Genomic DNA, 24,844 nt, shown 5'->3' on the forward strand with positions numbered 1-24,844 from the left:
AACTCATTTCCGGCCGTGGTACAGCGAAATGGGCGCCTGCGCCTGCTGTGATCATACAACCACCATTTCAGCTCATTTCCCTTTCTTCCGTAGGTGTAGATAAGGACAAGCACCTCAAATGTGCCTGAATTTCCGCACACAAATAAATTTGCGGCTATGAATCAAGGTATAAGCCACACCACGCAACGTACGTGGTGTCTCCGAATTCACGGAATTTCCGCAAATGCATTTACGAACTCCATCCATGTCTGAGGTATTCGCTTGTCTTTTAGCTTTTGTACATTTGTGTTCTATTTCGCTTCCTCACTGTCCAAAGAAGGGGTCAGCAAGCTGTCCCCCGCCGTGCTCTGTTGCGGCCCGAGGCACAACATAAGAGCCTCCCCCTTCTCCTTGTCACTTCCTATCCCGACAGCTATACTTCCTATCTCTAATGTAAAGAAACTATGCTGGCATTGAACATGATTGCTGTTTCAGTTATAAATAAAGATGATTTCTATTCATGTTGCACACATTACGGCCAATTAACCATTTTTTTTTTTTTTTTGTCTTGCCAGCAAAACCCCACTCCGAATAGCTTTGTGGCCCCCGCCAAGTCGGCTTCATTTAAACTCGGCCCTCCACCTCAAGAGGTTTGCCGACCCTAGGTCTAGAGTATCAATCGCGTCATTCTTTTTTTTTTTTTTTTGGGGGGGGGGGGGGGGGGGCTTTGAATTTTCGGAACAACTTCCTAGCCACAACTTATGGTCTCTTTGCCACTGTTACCGTATAGTCGTAAAAAAAGGACAAAAAAAAATTCAGGGCTTTCTCGGTCAGAAAGCGTGTCTTGCGACGTAATAGTGCCCATAAAGGTTGAACTAAACATTTATGGGGGATTGTTTTGTAGTTCGAATCAGCAAGAAACTGCTTGAGTTGTGTGCGAGTGCGCTTGGACACGCTCGTTGGCCAATTTACTGCTCCAATTTTGAGACAAAGTCCAAAGATTCATACCACCACTTCTCTCGCAATTCAGAAAAGGAGAAAAAAACACCATAAGTCTATAAAGTTCAGCTATCTTGCTCGCAATAAAACAACAATTTTAAAAATAATCCACAGAGCAAAGCAAATTTCAACACCACGCATCACTGACCCCACATATCGTTAACTTGAGAAATATTCTTGGATGTTTAATTATTTGTGCCTACTACATCATAATATCATAGGGCCGATTTCGACGCGCAGTTGAGAGGGAAGCTTTTTTACAGAAAAATACAAAAATTACGACAGATTCGTTCCATTGCCAATCAAAGGGTTGACCAGAGATGGCACGCTGACGAACTTCAAAACTAATTATATCCCTAGGTACCTTCCAGTTATTCTGTCGAAAGCGCGCCCCGCCGCTGTGGTCTAGTGGCTAAGGTACTCAGCTGCTGACCCGCGGGGCGCGGGTTCAAATCCCGGCTGCGGCGGCTGCATTTCCGATGGAGGCGGAAATGTTGTAGGCCCGTGTGCTCAGATTTGGGTGCACGTTAAAGAACCACAGGCGGTCGAAATTTCCGGAGCCCTCCACTACGGCGTCTCTCATAATCATATGGTGGTTTTGGGACGTTAAACCCCACATATCAATCAAATCAACCAATCAATCGAAAGCGCAAACGTTCGTGTGCCAGCGGTCAACTTTTGGTGCCCTTGATTGCGTTTCGTATAGCATCGCCGGAGAGGGAGAAGAGGCACAGACTATAGGGACATATGCATACCTTTCACTCATTGACAAGATCTACCCACGCGTCGCTTTAGCTGGATCAGTAGAACTTTTATTGGGGCGATTAGTGAATGAATAGCGTTAATCAATTTATATTGCAAAACTATACCAAGTCGGCTAAAGTATCTGAAGCAATCGCTCCGACAACGACACGCTAGGAAACAGATATGGCTGCTGTAATCAACCACGTGTTCCGTGATGCCTGCATATTAAGTAAAAAGGTGTTCGACGGAAAGCAACAGCCGGGACGAGGGCTGCACTTGGTTGAGACATTGTAGCTCGTCACGTTTACAGTTGCAGTGAAGTGAATGAGTGACTTTACAGCGAAAAATAGAGCTTCGGCACTGAGCGAGAGATTTAAAGTCGGTGCGACTCAAGGTACACAACAGTGCGGCAATGTCTGCAGTCTTGGGTACCCATTGCCGTCTTCAGATATGAAAGAGGTGCTCAAACCGGAAACATTACGTACCGTTAAGAGCTCCTCTGAAGTTCCTCCACGAAAAGCGCCATCGACGAATGGCACCCGCGTCGGATAGCAACTTGGCGTTTCGCGTCCGGTGGGAGCGTTAGGTCAAGGTCGCTCGTGTTAGCTGTGACGAGTTAGTTGGGTTACGAATCGGTTAAAAATGGAGCGATAGAGTTTATAATCGACACGAAACAACGTGATCTTCCGCATATGCAGTGTCTCAATCATTGGATAGGTGCAGACTATAATAAGCACAACGCCGAAAGTCTTAGAACAAAATTAGCAAAAACAAAAAGGGAAAAAATAAAAGCAGTTACTTCCTGAAAGGAATCGCCAGCTGTTCGGATCCCAGGGCAACAACACAGCAAGGCTAAACAGCGCAGTGGGTATTGCCAGGTGCATCACTTTTCCGCACATATGCAAGCGCGCGTGTGGGATGGCGTCTTCCGCGTCTGAGGTGGCATGGAAAAAAAAGAAAAAAATAGAGGAGTAGTAAGAGACCGCTGGGAGCGCGCAGTTAAGCGCCATCGGGAGAGCGTGCCCGGACGGTCGGCGGTATCGAGGCGCGGCGGCCGGGTGAGAAGTGGCGTCGACAGCGAGTGCTTTCAGGGGCGCCCATGGAGACCCTCACCTCGACTCGGAAGACGCGCGGCCGGCGAACCTCGTTGCGCAACGCGGGAAGACGTGGGCGGCCAGCGTCCCACGGCGCGTGCCGACACCACGGCCGGAGAGTTTTTGCGTAGGCTCGCACGGCCGCCGAACACCTGTGGCCAGCCGAGTGCCGGCCGCTCACTTCGGACGACCGGGTGGACGCCGGACTGGACGTTTCCGCTTTGCACGTGCCGAAAAGACGCCCCTCCCGTCGGCGCAGACTCCGACGCGCGATGGATGAACCGCGATGCACTCGGCTGTTCTGGCGGCACAATGACGCTCGGTCAAGGCTGCGTCTCCTGCCCGGGGGGGACCGGATGCCGGCTGAGTAGTACACTACTCGGTCTTTCCTTCTTTCTCTCTTTTTTTCTTTCTTTCTTTCTTTCTTTTTTTCTTCTTTATTTCTTTCTTGCTTTCTTTGTACATTCTTTTTTTTTTTCCGCCTAAAATGGAAAGCGGCTCGTCCTGATTTCCGTCACCTGCATACTCACGCTGCAAACCTGTCGCATCTTCACTTTATCATATTAGAGCGTTACGCGCTACTCTTTGGGCCATTTTTGGGAAAGAAAGAATGAGAAAGAAAATAAGAATAAATACAGAAATAAAGATCGCAAGGAAATTTAAGGAAGTCGTTTAAAGGTTCCGCGAGAAAAGGAGATAACACAGGAGCGAATGCAAGCGAGTTCGATAAACGGCACGGCCTCGTATTCACAGGAAAGTTCTTCTATAACTGCTGGGAAATTAAGTGGCTAAACCAAGATACGAATATAAGGCACAGTCAGGGATAGAATAACGTATACATATATAGTGAGGGACTCGGCATCAACTTCGACCAGCTGGGGTTCTTTAACGTGCACATCAGTCGTTCCACTTGCGTCTCGCCCCCATCCAGATGCGACTGCCGAGGCTGGGAAACGAACCCGCGCCCTCTAGCTTAACGACGCGACACTTGCTAAGCTAGCACAGATGGTAAGCAAGTTGTGTCATGCACTATATAACTTTGAAACGGTTCGTAAATGTATACGTGAAGGAGTCAACCAATGGAGAGACCGAACCGTTCTTACAAATGAACAGCTTCACGAATCCAGATCTTGCGCTTCAGGTCATCTAACGCTCAGCGCATTGCTAACATGCGGATATCATTCTTCGTTGATGAGACCTCCGGCTAACATTTGTGATATGTTTATTAATATGTAAGATATGCCACGCTTCCCGAACTGCGGCGGGCTGCCAAACCTACTTTTGCGCACAGAATAGAGAACCGACCACGGTGAATCGGGCACACTGATGTGAAACATTGCCGGCTGCGTACATCTGTATGCGCGGTTTCGCAAGCCTACAAATTGTGCGATCAGCAGGCGAGAGACGAAAGGCGTCGCCAGGCGCTGGTCGCTGGGCGCGCTCCTTGGGACCAGGGCGCTGCTTTGGCCCTGTGCTAATTGGGCGCACACTCATCTGCGCCGCCAGCACAACGCGTAGGGGGGAGCGTGCTGAGTGAGTTCCGGATGTGGCCACCAATCGAGCGGGGCACCAAAGATACGCGCGGGAAAGAAATAACGCGAAAAGAAGAGACAGGGAGAGAAGATGAACTTAATTTAGGCTCACGTAATGCACAATTGGAATTAAAGAAAAGGACAGCAAAAAGAGAGAATATAGGAAAGATTCTAATAGTTTGCATGAGCAACTGCCACTTCAGTGAAGGTTTTGCGTAGTAGTTGACCCCAGCGAAGCGGCGTTTCTATGGAAGAAAAACGTACTCGCAAATTAAAAGCTTCCTGAATGCGGCACAAAGATATTACAGAATACGTCACGCGGTGTCGCCCATGCTTCACAAGAAATAAAGATTCTGGAGATGAGGAACAACGAATCTTTCAACCGTGAATATCATTATCAAACTACAGTTAAACATGATCATCTTTTTTTTTTTTTTTCAAGTGCGGAATCGGGGCGTGGTGGCCGTTTATGCTTTAGTTCACCTGGCGTTCACCCGTAAGCATATCGGCCGATATGTGGACTGCAGAGCCCGCGCGGAGCTGTAAAGGCCAGACCAATCGAGAAGCACTCTCCTTGAACAGAGCTACTCGAGCCAAGACGGATGACCACACGCACAAAAAAAAAAGTTATAACCATCACGAACTGTTACGTGCCACTGAAATCGTGGTCCACTAAAAATGATGCAGGCCAGAGGCGGGCGGCAAACGCCAAGATTTCTGGACAGACGAAACGAGTAAATGAGAAAAGCTTTATAAACCATGCCGGGATTAACCTACAGTGATGAACACCCACAACCGGATGGCGAGCATAGCATATATCCTTGTATATAGCGGCAGGAAAGGGAAGTAGTAGTAGTAGTAGTAGTAGTAGTAGTAGTAGTAGTAGTAGTAATAATAATAATAATAATAATAATAATAATATGTCGGGCTTTACTTCTCCAAACCATGATACGATTATGAGAGACGCCGTAGTGAAGGGCTCCAGAAATTTCGACCACCTGGAGTTCTTTGAAGCGCACAGTAGTATACACTGCATCGCAGTGGGCAAAGGAGGAGGGAAAAGAGAAAGTATAGAGACGAGAAATTGAGGGAAGGAAGACAGAAATAGAAAGCAAGACAGGCGTAATTAAAGCAGGAAAGAAACACGGAGGATAAAAATACAAGGAAATAAAACAAAATAATCGACATAAATAAAAAAACATAAATAAACACAAACAACCGAAGAAAGAGAGAGAAAAAGAGAGAGAAAGTAAACGGAGTTAACCGAAAGGCTTGATTTGATTGATATGTGGGGTTTAACGTCCCAAAACCATCACATTATTATGAGAGACGTCGTAGTGGAGGGCTCCAGATATTTCGACCACCTGGGGTTCTTTAACGTGCACCCAAATCTGAGCCGAAAGACTTGAGGATCGACAATGGCATCGCTGTGCCAAGCGTAACCACGACATTGTGCAAACTTCCGACGTGTTTTTTTTTCTTTTAATAGTAAAAAAAGGTTAGGTTAGATTTATACGTTCACGTTTCTCACAGAAACGACATAACAGTCGTAACTACTGAACGGCTCGTGTTCTTGTACGAGCATTTCTATAGAGCGAAAACTGCGCATATACATACATGCCCGCGTGCGTGCTTTTGTGAACGAGGTGATCAGAACTATACATATATTGATTGATTACTATGTGATGTTTAACGTCCCAAAACCACCATATGATTATGAGAGACGCCGTAGTGGAGGGCTCCGGAAATTTCGACCACCTGGGGTTCTTTAACGAAAAAAACTATACATATATTGAACCCCTCGCTATAACACTTGACGTATTACCCGTAATGTGCGCCACTGCGCATATATATATATATATATATATATATATATATATATATATATATATATATATATATATATATATATATATATGCACGTCCCACCGCGGACACGGCATGCGGAAAACGTTGGTGAACACGTAACAGCATGTTTTCGGAATGACATCGCCCTTGAACGGAGACGAGAATATCATCTATCTATAGCTCCTGCATTCGACGGCTGGGCTATTGTGTTACCGGAGCGTTATATATTGTCCCGCCCATCTTTTCGGAGGAGTCGGTCGGCTAAAGTGGGATTATTTTACGCTTCCCCCCCCCCCCCCCCCCCTGTGGATACGTGCTTTTCGCAAACAAATAACTCGTGCCTCAAGTCTGTTTCGAAACGGTCCGACGGCGAAAAGCGAGAAGCATTATCGGATATTTATTACGGTGGCCTATACATTAAAGTCCTCTTTTCGCCAGAAACAAGCGCGCAAGTTCAGCGGGAATAATGCGAAAGAAAATTCCCCTCGGGACTTGGGAAAACAGATGTTGAACAACAAGCGAAAACATGCCACGAAAGAAAAAGTAGCCGATATACACCTTGCATAATTGCACAAGCTCGCAATCGCCAACCGAGTTTAGGCCACGTACACGATGTATACCGCTTTGGGGCGCGTCACGTACATCATAGACTGCGTAGGGAATGTGGTGAGAGAAGTTCGTGGGACTGCACATTTCCCCCTCCCCCACACGGGGCCACTTTCTTTTTTTCTTTTTTTTTTTCAAGCCGCGTCGAGCGCATCCGACTGACTCGCCCAAGCAACCACGTTAGCAACCACGTTATAGTGACTATATCGATGGCGGCAGATATCTCGCGACGCCCGAAAGCTGTGGCGTGCATCTCGCTAGATGTCGCACGCACTGCGCGACGGGAAAGTGATCGGTCGAGAACATCTTACAATGAAGCGCCTCGCGATTGCAGATATATGTAGTGCTCAAGGTCGCCGACTTGCTCGATTCGAAGTGCTGTCGCAGAGCACGCGACATAACCAGCAGGCGTGCCGCGCATAATTACCCTCAAGGTAAAATAGTTTCGTTGCGTAAGGCCTCCTTTAACTTCGGTCGGCGGGGACGCGCGCCACCATTTTGGAAACGATCGCGCGTGACACGTGTGCTAACTCGACCCACGCTTAAGGCAACTGTTTCGATATACGAATGTCCATTGCTGTTGGCAGAATGACCGCGAAGCAGCGCGCCGACAACATTCCACAGACCGCGATACATGACCGCACTGAGTAACAATGCGCGAGCGATGTTTTGATGCAGCCGAAACGCGAGCATTTCAACTAAAGTTCCGGATTAGTTTTTCCCGCCACAAGCGGCACTTCAACATACGGGATCTGTTTTTCCTTTTTTCTTTTTAATGCACTTCGTGAATAGATAGATAGATAGATAGATAGATAGATAGATAGATAGATAGATAGATAGATAGATAGATAGATAGATAGATAGATAGATAGATAGATAGATAGATAGATAGATAGATAGATAGATAGATAGATAGATAGATAGATAGATAGATAGATAGATAGATAGATAGATAGATAGATAGATAGATAGATAGATAGATAGATAGATAGATAGATAGATAGATCTGTCGTTTATATGACCCTATGCTCAGCATGATGAGCGCTGCAAACACAGAAAGTGAGAGAGCAGAGCACCGTCGTTCGATCCCTTTTCCGCCGCATTCAACGGGTGGAAAATAAGTCCGAGAGTTTGACTGCATGCAGATAACGAAATTTATAAACGTTCAAGCTGCTCTTGCAACTCAGACGGATTTCTTTGTTGCGCAAATACACGCCTCTCATCGGCACCTACCTTTCTCTCGCTATGCCGATATATGTCACGGAAGATTAGCTCTTACGTATGCTATACACGTATACGCAACAAGTGACCCCGGTACCCATTGTGGAAGCGCGTTCTCGCGGCAGCTTTCGGAATACACAGAAGCCGCGCAAAATCCATCTCAGCCGGAAGGAGCAGGCTTGAAAATAGGGTTCACAGGCACTGCTCGCTTTTCTGAGAGCACTATAGTTTTCAGATTCGACCAACAGGGTCGCTACGACATTCATTTTTTTCAAGCTTTTCTTCGCTGGTCTAAATTTCCGGAGACCTCCACTACGGCGTCTCTCATAATCATATAGTGGTTTTGGGACGTTAAACCCCACATATCAATCAATCAATCAATCAATCAATCAATCAAGCTTTTCTTCGCTGAGAGAGAAAGGACCACGCGCGAGCTTTCGATGCGAGGCTCGCATCGATTTTTCTTTCAGCCCTCTGCTCATCGTGCAGGTTTGGCAGGCTCGAATGACCGAAGGTACCTACAGAGTTCCATTCATTATGTCGCATGCTTATGAGGCGGCTACCGGTGAGAGGAGGTGCAACGTTCCTCACGTCAGGAGGCAGCGCCAAAAGAAGAAAAAAAAAAGAAATAGTGGTTTCGTGCATAGTAGAAGCGTTGGGAATCGTACACTTTTCGACTACAAGCAGCGCACAGGAACAGGACATGTACGCGCACAAACACACACACGCACGTACGTGGTGTGAAACGGTTTGCACCCTTAAGAGTGTTTCGCGTGTACTAACACCCTACGTTAAGGGTGTTCTGACAAACCAAAACACCCATGACATGTTTCCGTTTGTCAAAATACCCTTATTATAGGGTGTTAGTTACAGACACGTGCACGCAAAACTGGTTTACAGTGGGTGAATCATGGAGAGAACGAAGAGATGACCTATAGAGTATAATGTAAAAAAAAAAGTACTTAGTAGGCGTGCCCGTTCTTATTGTTTTGCATATTCTACCGTAAAGCAAAAAAATATTAGCTACGGATAAATACTTAACGCGTATGAACGAATGTGTGAATAGGGCCATGAAGCCAACGAACGCACGTGTAGTTTGTTATTCAAGTAGTGTCTTAGCTTCTGCAACTACAGCCTCTCGAGTCATGTCAAAGAACGCAGTGTTAAGGTGAGATCCCAGGAGTTTTACAGAGCACCTAGACACGAATGAATTCGGCTCAGAAAAATTTCGGCGAGTCTGAGTGAGTCCAAGGCACAATATATATTTCTTGAGTGAGCCCGAGCCAGTTTCACTTTTTTTTTTGTTTTTACCGATCTATGGTTTTATCTACTCGTTTTCAGCATTGCTGCGAGCCTCACCTTGATGAAAGTTTACACTCATGCACACACGTATTTCCAATTATTGTCATTCACAGAGCATTTCGACAATTATTGATGAGAGGTGCGAAGTACGTAGGGGAGGGGGTGCGTTGACCCCCCCCCCCCGTTAGATCTTCCAGGGAAGTCTGTCATAAATTAATCGCATGTTGTCATCTCTTTCAAGAAAAAAATGATCTTACTGTCTAATTACGAGCACTCGTAACTCGTATTCGAAGGAATTATATCAAAAAGGCGCCAAGAAGAGCACCGGTCATTATGGAAGATGTTGTTGTGAAAGAGCACCGACACCATGGCCGAAAATGCCAATTCTAATCAAACGGACTCAGCGCAGGAAAACTTTGGTCAGCCTTAAGCGCCAAATATCCGAGTGAGCTCCACAAGTTTTTTTCGACCTACGCGTGACAGATGCCACACGAGGTTCCGAAATACACACGCCGCGCACTGGCTGTTATCTAACGTTGTCTACAACTGCGCGCGATTGTTTCAGGCCTGAGGAAATTCAATTTGCGGCTGCGTACACGCGTTCAATGGCCTCCGACATGTTAAGAGCCGTTTAGGTGTACCTTACTGCTGCGCGCCAATTCGCACCTGATTGCAAATGGAGCCAAAAACTGCGATACTGTGGCGGACATGTTCTCCTCCTACTCAGTAAGGATTGATTGATTTGTGGGGTTTAACGTCCCAAAACCAACATACGATTATGAGAGACGCCGTAGTGGAAGGCTCCGGAAATTTAGACCACCTGGGGTTCTTTAACGTGCACCCAAATCTGAGCACACGGGCCTACAACATTTCCGCCTCCATCGGAAATGCAGCCGCCGCAGCCGGAAATCGAACCCGCGACCTGCGGGTAGCAGCCGAGTGCCTTAGCCACTAGACCACCGCGGCGGGGCCACTCAGTAAAAACGGAGGGAGAAATGTCTAAACGAACGGTCCCGCATTCGCAAGTGCAATGAGGTGTTTGTAATTTGAATCAGTGCTATGCAGCATATTGCGCTGTTAATGGACATACCCCATAGCCACGTCATGCGCATGGAATCTCATCTGTACGGACTCTGTCCGAGGTAATACGTCCGACCACACTGTCCGACAACACTGCGAGTATTGAACTCTTCACCACGGAGGTCGCCTTCATACGCCAGAGAACGTATGTGTACACAATGCTCCTGATGATCGTTATTATTTTGCGCTCTTTTTCTTGTTTCTAGTCTCTTTTTTATTCAATATTGATATCGTTATGATGGGATAGGCGGGCGTACCTTACCGCCATCCTTCATTCGTCTGTCACCGCGTCACCGAAGAGGTACTGGGGACGTTTCCTAGCGAGCGGCCAACTTGAAAGTGACGACAAAACAAAAATATGCCAGCCCGTCCGAGAAAGAATAAGCGCACGTTCAGCTCAGCGCGTGTCGGCGGAGCTCCAGTCATGAAGTACGTTCGTGCGATTGATCGCTGGCGGCATCTACGACTTAATGGTTAGTGCACACGCAAAATTAAGCTGACAAACACGCCTCACACAGCTGCTCTAGAGTGTGCGTATTCTTGGACTGTTTTATAAGCGGTGGTGGAGGTGCGAAAGGCCCATCTATACGTCGACAACGACAGCGTCTTTCGCAAGATACCCACGGGGAGCGTCATTAAGCGCACACAAAAATGTCACAGTTCGGGCGCGGCCTTCTGGCCCTACTACGAGGTCGGCCGTCTCCACTGCATCGTCCTCTCGCATCTCTTCGGCTAATGAAACATTGCGGCCAGGCATCTCATCCGCGTTCATCTCGGGGATGTTCGTTCATTCTGCTCAGCGAAGAGTGCCGCAATATCAGCGAGAAGAGCTCCTCACACGGCGATAAAAAAAAAGCGGCACGACCGGCAGCAAACTGGCTTGGGCGAACGCGAGCAGAATCGCTGCGGCCTCCCGAAAGCCCCGCCCCGCTTGTCGACCGTGACGTCGTCCGTGACGTAGAGCCTCGGCGTGACCGCGTGGCGAAAGCGCGTACGCACCGCGGCCTCCTCCCCCTCGAAAGCACCGGCGGCCTGAATGAGCGCGCCGTGCGGGGCTACAGTAACGCTGTCGTGGGCCCCGCCAGCTGTGAAGTAACCCGTTACTCGGCGCCACCAGCGCGACCCGATCGACGCCGCGAGGCTCCAGAGGGCGCGTGGGCTCGAGACCGCGGCGTGTAGTACGACTTATCGCCAGTGACCGACTCGCAATCTCCGTAAAACCGTTTTACGCACGCGCCGCTGCGTGCGCGCATGGCGCCCGGTTGACACTAGTATCCCTGCTCCTCAAAGCTTGGCATCTCAGTCCCCACGTGGGAGCTGCCCGCAACACAGTGATCTGTGTTTTGGAGGACCAAATAAAAGTTTATCCAATCCAATCCCTGCTCCTCAACCCATCGGAGAGAGAAAAAAAAATAAACGCAGGACGCGTTACGATAGAGAAAAGCACGCCGTTGCCGAAATTATCCACAAAAACGCGAACTGCCAGCTGCGCAATAAGCGTCTACGTCTCGTTTAGCGAAGCAAGCATGCGTGCTTGCCTTTGCACACTGCCGCTTTCATTAACAAAAAAAAAAAAGACGGACGTGTGTATGCCTAAGTTAGGAGGTTGCCACGATGAGCACCCAGTACAAACACATTTATGAATAACTCGCAAGCGTAATGGCACTTGAACGTCTGTAACTGCACCGCACAGGTAACTTTTACTCTGCAATGGCAGTCCAGCGAGTTTTTGCATTGACGGCTTGAGTGTGCATACAAAGATTGTGATACAAACGCCTAAATAATGAATCGAAAACGGAATAACTACAACATACAGCTTACGTTTTGTACTTGCATGCTTTATTTATACAACCAATCAAGAGACGATGCAGAATACAAATGCTTGTACAAGAAATAGACATTAAGCAGGTAGCTGCCCATTTTTGGTATGGGTGACAAAATGCCACCATACAAAATAATGAACTAACGTGCAGTGTGCCACTAATTATGTATTGTTAACACGATTTCATTGTTTGCCCGACCAGAGCAAAATTGCATGATTCTGCACCTGAAGTCTGTTGGTGAGGCCACAGCTGTTGCAAACTGACCGTAACTAAGTAGATGCTATAGCAGAACATTGCAACTTTTCGCTCCAATTTTCTTTAGTGTGCATGCTTGGTGACTTGACTTGCTCTTGTGCATCCAGGTCCCGAAGCACATCGTCTCCAAATTGAGTTTGGCAATCTGATCAGTTTTGGCAGCGTTCGTCGACAGACAAGGACTGGTCTGAAGCTAATCAAGACCTTCTACCGGCCTTGCAAAACACGTGAGTAATAAAAATTCCCCAGGGGAACCAACATACAAATATAAAATAATAATCTCACAACATTTCATATAAAACCACTAGCTTCTTTGAGTATGATGTGGTTTTACCACTTAACAATAGAGAGACTCTTTTCCAACAGTCAATAAACATATTCATTCCATCATAATGTGTAAACTGTATAAAAAGCCCCACTTACTGTAAAGGCACAAGTGAATCAATATGTCTTGAGAAAAGGAGTTGTGCACTTGAGCAAGCGGCACCTGCACGGTGCAGCGTTGTGCACCACATCTGAGTGCAGTGTGACAAAGAGTATGCATCAGGAAGCTCGTTTGAATTGCAGTGGACGAAGAGCTGAGTGACCAGTCCGTCCGTGTGGCAGTGAGTCTCCCATTGCTGCTGCTGCTCCTGCTGCTGCCCCTGGCGACGGTTTAGGACGGAGGGTTGCGCCGGGCCCGGGACTGCTTGCGTGCCAGCAGGAGGAACACTGCGGCCAGCACCAAGAGCAGAGCGAAGAGCACCACGAGCAAGACGAAGAGGTTGAGGCCAATGCTGGGCGTCGATGGCTCAGCAGCAGGAATGGCATTTGTCGCGTTGATCATGAAACCCAGTGACCAGCCTAATTCATAGCCATTGGCTGTCTTTTCAAATGACAGGTTGGGCCAGGTCTCCTCAGAGAAGCCGTACATGTCTAGCAACAGCTCTCGGATATACATAGCTTGCAGGCAGTAGCGAGACAGGAATCGCTCGGGTATGCCAGTCTTCACAGCTTCATCCCAGGGGACCGAGCAAATCCAGTCCGAGGCATTCTTGAAAGCGCTAAGGGATTTGTGAGTCGAGTTGAGAGCATTCAGGGTATAGTAGTAGGCAGAAACACCCTGAAAAAAAAAAAAGTGCATGATCCTTGAATTCCCACACCATGAAGGAGACAAAACGGGGACAAACTTACAAGAAACTTCATCTGATGAGGTACAGGAACTGAGGGTTTCTCCATGCAGCTAGTATAGTTTTTCTTGCACTCGTTAGGGTCCAACAACTGCTGAATATACTTTTGACATCCAGCACTTGTGCCATCTCCCACAAATGTGAAAACCTGAAAGAAAAACATTGTGACAGCTTTGTTTTATTTAATTCAAAATAAAGATTATTTTGACATGATGTTGTTGTCACTGTCTGAGTAAATGCAAAGTTCCATCTCTGGACTTACTGCACTGGGATGATCCTTCCGCCATTGCTCAGTTTCAGAAGTCTTCGTGCAGAAGTTGTCAAACACCTCCTCTGCTGTTATATTGAAGCTGAAGCCAGAGTTGTGACACGGACTTTTCATAGGTGTTGCATATTCGTAGTTCTGAAATAGCAGCCCCAACGCAAGCATAAGAGAAACCAAGTCAGCTTGTCGGAGCTCACCTGCTCAGTGATTATCTTGGCCAGGTACCTCCGATGCAGTTCGTTCACTCCATAACACAGGTATGAGACAGCGAACACGTTGTAGCGCCGGCCATATAGCTGCAGGCTGCTTATATCGTTTCCCGATGTATTGGCATCAACGGCAAAAGATATTTGCGTAGACGCTCCTCCGAGGTCCAAGGCACCAATGGTCATGGGATCTCCCTGCGCACAGACAAGAGGAAAGTAGCAGGCCAGCGGGAGATGAGCAGGTATCTCACCGATTTCGGAGGGATCACTTCGAATAAGTAGTTGGTAGAGAGCCAGGCAAAAAGGCCCTCATCGTGGCCGCTCAGGATGGAAGCTCGCTGCAGGCCCAGTGGCTTCAGTGCACACTCCACAGCCATGAGGATGGCATCAGCTTCCACCGGGTTGGTGAGGCTGCAAATTCAATGGTTAGAGCTCAGCGCTGGTGAGCCGTGAAGGGGGCAGCTTACTTGAGCACCCGCATGCCCGCTGTGGCGCCGAGGTAGACAGGTGCATCAAGCTCTCCGCGCACCTCGTTCACGGCTCGCTCCAGAGCGGGGCCCGTCTTGCGCGGCCCGAGGCTGCTGATGCCACCGTCGATTTCGCGGAAGTCCACCTGCACGACGCGCCCCGTGCCGAAGTACTTGGCGCCCTCCCAGTAGTAGAGCGTGGCCTGGCTGTGGCTGGAGCCGGCGTCCACCACGACGCCGTGCACGAAGGGCACACGGCCGCCCGTCAGCCCGTAGGCCATGGACACGAGCAGCAGGCCGAGCAGTCCGAGCACCGCGCAGATGACGCCCAGCAGCCCCCAGTTGGCGAGGAACAGGTGCGGCGAGCGCTGGTGGCGCACGTACAGCGTGTCGCCGGGCTGCACACGCATGGCCTGCAGCGACGCTCCTCCGCGCAGCGGCTCGTTGGAGTGCGTGTAGAGTGCCAGCCGCGGGTCGTAGTCTTGGCCCAGGTCGTGGCAGAATGCGCCAAGCAGGCTGTCGACCGTGGCGCCCGCATGCGTGCGCACGGTCACCGGGCTGCGGTCGGGTGCCGCGGCGCTCTTCAGCTTCACTTCCATGCTCGACGATTAGCAGCGGCCCTGCAAAAGCGCCATTTCAACCTGCGGCCACGGGTCGGCACCCGGGGCGCGCCGCCGGGCGCGCGCTTGCGGACCACAGCCACGCGCGCTGACGCGCACTGACGTAGCAACGCGTCAGCGCCTGTTTGCCGATCAATGGAGACCTACTATTTCGGGGACGGCGCAGCATCGCAAGCCGCGGCTCCGAGCCACGTGTCCAAGAAACGGCAGGTGCGCGGCGCACGCCCGGACAATTCCCGCAGCCGGGCCTCCGTCGCCATGGCGACGCGCCGTAAATGAAAGCTGCCCGAGCGGCCCGACGTCAGCGTGACGTCGCGCTCGGAAAAGTTCGGCTACTCTCGTTGACCAAATATGGACAGCGCTCCGGCGGGGAGTCACGGCTGCGGCCAGCATGCGATTTACGCTGGCCCCCGGGGGCTGCCCGGGGTTTCTAGCTCGACCCGGGGCCGTTAAATCGGCGGCTACGGCCGGAAAGTGCCGCCTGGCACCGTCAGCGCGGACCCCGAGCAGTTAGCGGCTGCGCGGGAGACCCTTTAAACATCATAAGGTGGCGCAGTGAATGAAGCCAACGTCAGAGCGACGTCAGGCGCTCCGCGCGCCGCGATTGGCTGCGGGGGGTTCCGGCTCGCCAAATAAGGCAGCGGGGCTCCCCGGGGCCCATTCATACGGCGGCGGCGGCCCGCGAGTGCGTACGTCGCAGACACACGGATGGGGACTCCCTAGCCGTCATGACGATGGACGGCCTGGACACGCTGTCTCGCGACTGCCTTCAGTTCAACCTGAGTTTCGAATCGTTCAAGGCGACTGGCGCCAGCGGCCTCGCGCCACCCGAGGGCTCCGACGACCCGCTGAACACGCCCGTGTCCACGACCGCCGAGTTGATCACCTTCTTCGCCACCGATGCGGTCATCCCCGACCCCGTGCCCATCTCAGGTGAGCCGGCCCACCGCTGGCCCGAGAGGCCGGCGAGCCCACTGCGCGATGCGGAGCAGCCGAAGGACCCGTACGGCCGGCTGGCCTACCGCGGCACCTTCACCACCGCCTGGCCCGGCCCCGACGCGGCGCCCTTCTTCGAGCAGCCCGAGCCTTTCCCCCCGCTCGACTCGTTCAAAGCCGCCCCGTACACGGCAGAGAGCGAGCAGGCAAAGTACCCCTGGTTCGCCTACGAACACACCGCACCCCCGGCGCCACCTTCCTCGTCGGCGGTGGCCAAGCCCGAGGAGCCGTCGGCGACACTGGCGGAGTACAACCAGGCGACCAGCAAGGGCCACGAGATCCTGAGCCAGGCGTACCAGAACAGCCCCGTGCCCCTGAAGCTGGTGCCCGTGAAGCCGCGAAAGTACCCGAACCGGCCGAGCAAAACGCCAGTGCACGAGAGGCCGTACGCGTGCCCCATCGAGGGCTGCGACCGGCGGTTCTCGCGCTCCGACGAGCTGACGCGCCACATCCGCATCCACACGGGCCAGAAGCCGTTCCGCTGCAACATCTGCCTGCGCTCCTTCTCGCGCTCCGACCACCTCAACACGCACATTCGGACTCACACGGGCGAGAAGCCCTTCACCTGCGACGCGTGCGGCCGAAAGTTCGCGCGCTCCGACGAGCGAAAGCGGCACGGCAAGGTGCACCTCAAGCACCGGCTCAAGAAGGAGGACCACCCGTGAACGCCGCCGGCCCTGTACATAGTGCTCTGTACATAACCCGACCCCATCTCTCATCTCCCCGAATAAAACAGTGCGCATCGACTCCCGGTTCGTGTCTCGCGCACCACCTGGTGACCGGGGTGCCCGCGCGAAGCAGCCACCTGTTCGCCACCTGGTCGCTCGAGCACCCGTGGTCCGGACCTAGGGCGTCTAGGAACGCCGGAGACCTCGTGGGGTCATCAAAGGGCCCGGAAACGTTCGTCTTCGCACGAATACCCGCGCCGACCGCTGCGCGAACGCCAGATATCGGCGAACAGGTGGCTGCAAGGCGCAACAGGTGATCGAAGTGGCGGCGGGATGGAGGGGGGGGGGGGGGGGGGGGGTGCTTCTAAGCGCTCCGCTATGCGCGAATGTTCGCATAACGACGCGCGTTCGCTGCTGCTTGCGACGCAGCTGCGAATTGATCGCGACGTTTGCAGCTGCACTCGCTCCTTTTGTGCCCGCGTGCTTGCTTGGCATCGACTCTCTCCACGAGCTTGGCGCTTTGTTTGCGGAAATACGAGTTATTTTTGGCAATCTCATCACCAGCGACCTGTGTGCCGCTGGTGCTGGGAACGCTACACTTTTGTGAAAATTCGCTTGTCGCACCTTAGACTCAATAGCGGCAAGAAGGAACGGTTCCAGTTACTTTGATGAGAATATTCAGTTTCATGTACACCCGTTTTCCTAAAACACAATTCAGAGGGTTGATTGAAATTTCTTGCTCCGCAATCGACACCGCGCTCTTAGTGCGCTTGGTACACTAACCATGCAGGCTGAGGAATCGGTTCATTAAGAAATGCCCCCTTAATTTTGTCGCGACAAAAAAAACTCATTCGCGCATTTCGACGAAAAGTGCCACTTTAAGTGGGCCCTTTTCGACGAAACTGGCGCTGTGCGCCCTTTAATCTAGCAGCGAACTTTCATCTGGCCCGTTCCGCAGTTGGGTAACATTACGGAGCCATGACTCACGGGGGCAAGCGTTCGCCAGATGTTGGTTTGCGCAAGTGTCGCGCAGCGACCGACCCCGATCGGCGGTTGCCGGGACCACAATCCAGCTTCCACCATCGTAAACCGACACTCGATCGCGTTATTTCCCAGATTAGCAAGGGATAAAACGAAAATCGAGCCAGCGACAGGAGCAGATTGCGGCGGTGACGTATATACTGCCCGCCGGCGCGCGCCTGTTCTTCGCGTGCCTCGCTGGAAGAGAGAGGCGCGACAACACTCGCCAGAATGAGCGGTGCACACGAAGCTGGCAGCAGCGATGGAATTGACGAGCGTCAACGAGGCGCCACAAAGGTGAGTGAACGAGGAATTCGATCAGCGACGCCTTGCTGTCCATGCCGTGGATTCAAACCCTAAGTGATTCATTTTTTTTTTTTTTCGATCAGGACTCCGAACCGGACGACTACACTGCATGAGGGTCGAGATTTCACCTATCAACATTTACTATAATCTTTCAACGGCAACTATAGTGATACTAATAGAGGGCTGGGCCATCGAAACTGTCGACACAGGCGACCCTACGCTTTCTTACGACATCTTCTTTCTTTTCAAACAACGCCCCGCCGCGGTGGTCTAGTGGCTAAGGTACTCGGCTGCTGACCCGCAGGGCGCGGGTTCGAATCCCGGCTGCGGCGGCTGCATTCCCGATGAAGGCGGAAACGTTGTAGGCCCGCGTGCTCAGATTTGGGTGCACGTTAAAGAACCCCAGGTGGTCGAAATTTCCGGAGCCCTCCACTACGGCGTCTCTCATAATCATATAGTGGTTTTGGGACGTTAAACCCCACATATCAATCAATCATTTTTTTCAAACAACAAAAGTTGCCCCGCAACGCAGTCACGTGCGTATACGGATGAAACATTACGTTCTGATACGTTCCGGTTAGCTACAAGCGCGACTGTTTGGAGCAGATGCATCTATGGGGGGGGGGGGGGGGGGGATTTTCTTAAATACCGATTTTTTTTTTCAGCAGAATGTTGAAAGCGACACGTCCATGTTTAAACTTCCACATAGAAGTGCAAAGAAGTGGGTGAACAGTGGCAATTACCCAGTATCCGAACGGCGAGAAGAGTAGTACTGCCCGGCGACGTGAACCCACCCCCACCACGAAAAGGAAATGGCGTTTTGTCCGCTACTCCGTGGTTACTGCTCGCATAACAGCTGTGCGCTTTCCGGCTAGGCGCAGGGCAACTACACCGCAGCGCACCATACCACAGCACTCGCCTCCATTAAGCGCCGTGAATGACAAGGATGTCTCTCTTCAGACGAGGACTTTTGATGAGGAATGTTTTTTATTTTTCTCCTACGTTCTCACCAACACGCGCGCACGCGTGTTGGTGAGAACGTAGCAGAAAAAGAAACACAGTCACCTTGACGTTTTTTTTTTTTACGTTACGAGTCAGGCTTACTGCCAGGCAAGTAAAACGGTGACGATTGACAGACACGAATGCTTCTTCCAGCGTAGCAAGTCTCCAAAGCATGATTGATTGATTGATTGATTGATTGATTGATTGATTGATTGATTTGTGAGGTTTAACGTCCCAAAACCACCATATCGTTATGAGAGACGCCGTAGTGGAGGGCTCCGGAAATTTCGACCACCTGGGGTTCTTTAACGTGCACCCAAATTTGAGCACACGGGCCTACAGCATTTCCGCCTCCATCGGAAATGCAGCCGCCACAGCCGGCATTTGATCCCGCGACCTGCGGGTCAGCAGCCGAGTACCTTAGCCACTAGATTCATCACGCTAACACACCGTTCTTGCACTAACATTGGGAGAAATAGTGGTTTTACAATTTCGGAAAAATTGCTCCCAGCGTGCCGGTAATAGCATGCCGAACTTCCTGGAGCTTCCAATACCTCCTCACCCACTCTCCTTGCTTTTCTAGCTCAAAGATGTCGCATGTTCACGAGAGTCATGCGGGAAAAAACAAAACAAAACAAAAGCCCCATCCCTCCTCTCTAAAATTAATTACGTTGACGACCGTTCGTGTGGCGCGTCGATTTTTCTCGCCAAGTTACACAACGGTCTAAATGGAAATGGGCATTACGTATTCTGTTTCCATTTGGCGGGAATAAGGGGGCACGTTATATTAGTTATACGCCGGCAAAATTCAAATTACATAGACTGATTAAAGCCTGCGTACTTACGTATTCCCGCGCTGTATAAAGTATACATAGATTATTCAGCTTTAAGAGCGGCGCAGCATTTCGTAAGTGGGGAGCATAATTCCACACACGATCGAGATTAAATTTAAAAACAAAAATGACTGGCCAACTACAGCATAAATAAGTGCACGAAGCTAAAGGTATCTGCACTTCGTACCATTTTCCCAACCATAATAATAATAATAATAATAATAATAATAATAATAATAATAAAGGGCACGAAAGCGTGACGCTGCCTCTTTCAGGCACTTTTCGAAAAGTATTCAATTGTTGGCGTTTAACGTCCCAAAACCGCCATATGATTATGAGAGCCGCTGTAGAGAAGTGCTGCGGAAATTCAACCACCTGGGGTTCTCTCACGTGCACCCAAATCTGAGACGATAGTTATAGCGCGAGAACGAAACGACGACACAGAGACAAGAAGGACACGAAAGACACGAGCGTCTCTCGTGTCCTTCTTGTGTCTGTGTCGTCGTTTTGCTCTCGCGCCATAACTATCGTCACGCCATACCAACTAGCCCAAGCTGCCACACTTCCAAATCTAAGCACACGAGCCTCAAGCATTTTTCGGCTCCGTCAAAAATGCAGCCGCCCGACCACCACGGGGGTTATGGTGCTCCACAACGGTGTCAAAATAACACGTTACAAGACATTTACATTTTGTAGAAATATGGTCCACCTTAAAGGGACACTAAAAGCGAGACATTGAGTTAGTTTAACGCATAAATTATACTCTAGAAACTATACCGTCATTAATGTAATCACCGCAGGTTTGTTAACGCTAAAGAAACTCGAGGTTAAAGTACCTATTTTTTAATTTCGCGCCGTAATCCCCGCAGGAGTTGCCAGGAATTTCAATGTTTCTTTTCTTTTTTTTCCCCCCCTCGCATGCTGCTAATATTGGTTCTACGAAATTTGATGATATGTGGGGTTCAACGTCCCAAAACCACCACATGATTATGAGAGACGCCGTAGTGGAGGGCTCCAAAAATTTTGACCACCTGGGGCTCTTTTTAACGTGCACCTAAATCTGAGCACACGGGCTTACAACAATTTCGCCTCCATCGGGAATGCAGCCGCCGCAACCGGGATTCGATCCCACGACCTGCGGGTCCGCAGCCGAGTACCTTAGCCACTAGACCACCACGGCGGGGCTCCCCGAAATTTTTGGAAACTTGATATGCTAAGTATCCGGCCGTCTGGAAGGACAATGTACTTCCTTTTTACCGACAAGGAGGGACGTACGCCCTATTACACGCGTAGAGTTTCCTACAATACTCACTAGAGGGAACTCTGGCGCTAGCGTCTATGGGAGCTGCAACGCACGGCGCTTCAGCGAGCATGGGAATGATGGGTAGTACACACATTTGTCTCATTTTCGTACTTCTGGTGGCTCCGTGTGCGTTCGTGTGGCTTGGAGCTGTTTTCTTACGAAACAAGTATTAGCGTACTTACGAAACAAGTACTTACGAAACAAGTATTTTTTTTTTAGAGTTACTTTCCAAATCAGCTCACGAAGATCAAAAGGGTTCAATCTCTCTTTCAAAACAAAACCGAAACACAGCAATAAACGAAGCCGCAAGTACGATTCGCCGCCCGCAAGTACGAAGACTAGGCAAATGTGTGTGCTGCCCATCATTCCCATGGTCACCGAACGATCGCAGCGCCAGAGTGGCCTCTAGTTAATTTTAGGAAACTCTACGATTACACGGCATCGAAATTCACGACGGCTAGGCGATTGGTGCGGGAATTTCAAGGTGGCGTCTTCAGCCGAATTTTCCTTCTGCACGTCTCCTCGCTTACAAAGCGTTCTCGGGGCTTTAGGTATAGCGAAATAATAATAATAATAATAATAATAATAATAATAATAATAATAATAATAATAATAATAATAATAGACTAATGCGAGAAATATTAGTTCTCCTCTCTAGTGTCCCTGCAAGCACAATGCGTCGCGAAATCCTAACATTTTTTATTTAACAGGCAGGATTACAAATGCCGATTAAAAACCTCGGTTTCTTTGTGTTATCATGCATTAGAGATTAGTCTGGAGTCCTAGTTGAACTGAACGAAGCATCTCGCTCTTGTCTGGGGAATGTAGGGACCATATTGTGCGTGACGTGCAGGCAGAGATGAAAATGGATGGGGTAACTACGGTATCAGCTATAAATTACCAAAGTCAGCGATCCGGACCGTTATAATAGGTCTGCTTTGAAAACAACGCATAATGTATGCCGCGGCCTTGAGAGAACTCCAAACGCAACAGAGAATAAATTTAGTAAAAAAAAATGCAGAAACGGGGAGTGCGAAACACAATGGTCAGCGTTACGGCGGGAAGTAAAAGTTGAGAATTAGTTCCGTTGTAAAAAAAAATCACCAACTAGTGCTTAAAAGCATTACATGAATGTTTTGAAGTATATGCGACTTGGGCAACCATTTCTTATTGCAACGACTCACAACAAATGGTCCGCTAGAAATTATGGCAATTATGCAAGGTCACTCAAGCCAACAGCTTTTTTTTTTTTTTAGTAACCACTTATGCGCGAAGAAAATTAGTCTTCGACCTGATGTGCCATGACTGGACTGAAAAAAAAAAAAAGAAAACACTGCTGCTAAAATGGCACAATAACGAGAGACATTCGAAAATACATATAGTAGCTGCCTAACTGTGCTATGAAAGTTGAGAAAACATTGCAAAAAGTAGCTTTAACGTCGCAGTGCGACAAAAGAGGGCACTGCTGAGTGGACTACTTACTTTAGAGTCACTGAAAAATATCTCTAGACTAGTCCGACCGCGCATGCTCGCACATAAGCTCACCGACTTGACTACGGTTGGCTGGAAGCCCAACTAAATGTGGAGGATTTACAGTATCCAACTACGCGCACAGCTGTAGGGAAAACTACGCTAAGGGCGCGGCCGCTGCGAAACATAGTGTTTACGTTCTTGCATTCCAGAACAGTCGAGGGAGGGGGGGTGGAGAAAAACAGTCACGCCAGCTACAGTTGCGCAGAACCTACGCTTGAATATGGGCAGCTGGATGCGAATTACGTAATAGCGCGCATTGTTCTTTCAGTAACGAGAACACAGAGCGCGCATAAATATATTTTTCCCTGGGTGCGGTTATATCACTGCTTTCCCACAATAAGCTGACGCACGGGTCACGCATCGGAAACGCTTGCTTTTAGCGTTTCTGCGTTCAGTTTACGCTAAACAGAATCACATTTCATGGACAGTCCGCGCTCGTCGTTCATTTCAGAGCGCTTCCCTAGCTGCCTATAACGTTCGCAAGTGTTCCGTCGCGTGATTACCACTAGAGTAAACATCAAAGGCGAGCGTGGTGGAAGAATGCCACGGTCGCGAGCCACCACACAGATCTCGGACATGCAAGGCCAGTACTTACCAAGTCCTCCACGTCGACTGCTTTAAAACTCGCAGAACCGACGCGACGGAGCAGAGCGACGACCAGATAAATCTGCCAAGCGCACGACAAATCTGACACGGCCGAACGCGGCCCCGCCTCCTTCGAGTAATCAGAGGCGCGGTTACACTGAAGCGTGTGTTCGGTGTCGCGTCCGAAACCGCAGACGATATTACAGAATCGACGCGGACGATAACGTGCGGTTAATGACCGAAAACATCGAAGCCCACATTTCCGAGGAAAAAGAAAAGAGGGGGGCGAATGTAATTATTTGTTTACATAGATGGGTTGGATGGTTTCAGATATTCCGGAGCAAGACATCCACTTCGGAAGGCAACCGTGTAGGCAGCTCCAGGCAATAAACAATATCTAGAGAAACTCCTTCTCCTAGACACACGCTATGAAATCGAGTCATCACCTTCTATCTGCTTGCGACATTCACAACACGCTAAAACCCATCTCACATCGATGTACTGCATTCGGCGAGAGATTCTATTAAATCAGGGGTCACCATGTACAGTCTCTTTGCGCCTGTTAAAAAAAAAAAAAACACGGCTCAAGACGCGATCCATCTTCGGCTTGTTCGCACAACTATTAGTCAACTTCATCGATTGAATTTCTAATTAGCGATTCATGACTAAACGAAAACGAGACCCAGCACATCATCATTTGAAACTAATCACAACTAGAGATACCGAATTTCGGGTGCAATCTGCAGCGGTTACAGCGGCAATTGAGCCGTTTATCGAGAATCACAAAGCTGTCGTCAACTTCGCGCATGTTTAGGAGTTGCCGAAAAATGAAGGCCGCCCACCAGGCACGATGCGGCGACTGGTAGCGGTACGTACCAATGCGCACCGGTAGCAGCGAAGTCTCCTGGGTGACTACCCGCGCCGAAAGCTCCCACACGTACTCGGAGCTGTTTACGCAACCGCGAAGCCACTAGCATCTCATACAATCGATCTTTGACCTCCCTTGAAGGCCAGACGAGATTCATGCAATCACGTTGCGAGTACAACAACACGACGAGCAAGATAGAAGAGAAAGCTTACCATTAATTTGTGCGATTCGGGTGCTTGCTGCAGACCCCGAGGCGGTCCCTGCACCGTTCACAGCTGGTGCAGCGATTTAAGCAGCTGTGCAACATGTGCACAGGCCCCGAAAATGTTTGTGCTAGTAGAAGAATAAAATTAAATGGTAAAACATTTTTACAAGGTCAATAAGGAAAAAAAATGCACTCAAGGTGCCAAGATTCCCGTGCAGTTGGCCAGCGGCGCGAAATTTGCGCGCTTGCAATCCAATACCGTCCAAGAAGCCGCACGCCGCTTGCAGGTATAATTAGCTGCAAAATAAATAGCGC

At 49.8% G+C, this 24,844-nt stretch overlaps 3 protein-coding genes across 3 annotated transcripts in view; 2 read left to right on the plus strand and 1 right to left on the minus strand.

The window, feature by feature from the left end:
- The window catches only part of LOC119175975 (uncharacterized), a 53,326-nt gene extending 39,461 nt beyond the window's left edge, over nt 1–13,865 (plus strand). The window contains exons 7-8 of the mRNA XM_037427064.2: nt 12,591–12,710; nt 13,051–13,865. Coding sequence (XP_037282961.2) covers nt 12,591–12,710; nt 13,051–13,142 — 212 coding nt within the window. The 3' untranslated portion in view covers nt 13,143–13,865. The remainder of the gene's footprint in view (nt 1–12,590; nt 12,711–13,050) is intronic.
- On the minus strand, nt 12,223–24,777 carry NTPase (ectonucleoside triphosphate diphosphohydrolase NTPase). The gene is made up of 7 exons (XM_037427060.2): nt 24,537–24,777; nt 14,591–15,210; nt 14,375–14,534; nt 14,115–14,318; nt 13,915–14,055; nt 13,657–13,800; nt 12,223–13,585 (listed from the first exon to the last, which is right to left on the minus strand). Exons 2-7 carry the CDS (start codon nt 15,187–15,189, stop codon nt 13,139–13,141), a joined length of 1,695 nt encoding a protein of 564 aa, XP_037282957.2. The 5' UTR covers nt 15,190–15,210; nt 24,537–24,777; the 3' UTR covers nt 12,223–13,138.
- LOC119176675 (uncharacterized) lies at nt 15,444–16,952 on the plus strand. The gene has a single exon (XM_075877161.1). It carries the CDS (start codon nt 15,939–15,941, stop codon nt 16,869–16,871), a length of 933 nt encoding a protein of 310 aa, XP_075733276.1. The 5' UTR covers nt 15,444–15,938; the 3' UTR covers nt 16,872–16,952.
- Nucleotides 24,778–24,844: the final 67 nt, after the last annotated feature.

This window comes from Rhipicephalus microplus, chromosome X (genome assembly GCF_043290135.1).
Source record: "Rhipicephalus microplus isolate Deutch F79 chromosome X, USDA_Rmic, whole genome shotgun sequence".
NCBI lineage: Eukaryota > Metazoa > Arthropoda > Arachnida > Ixodida > Ixodidae > Rhipicephalus > Rhipicephalus microplus.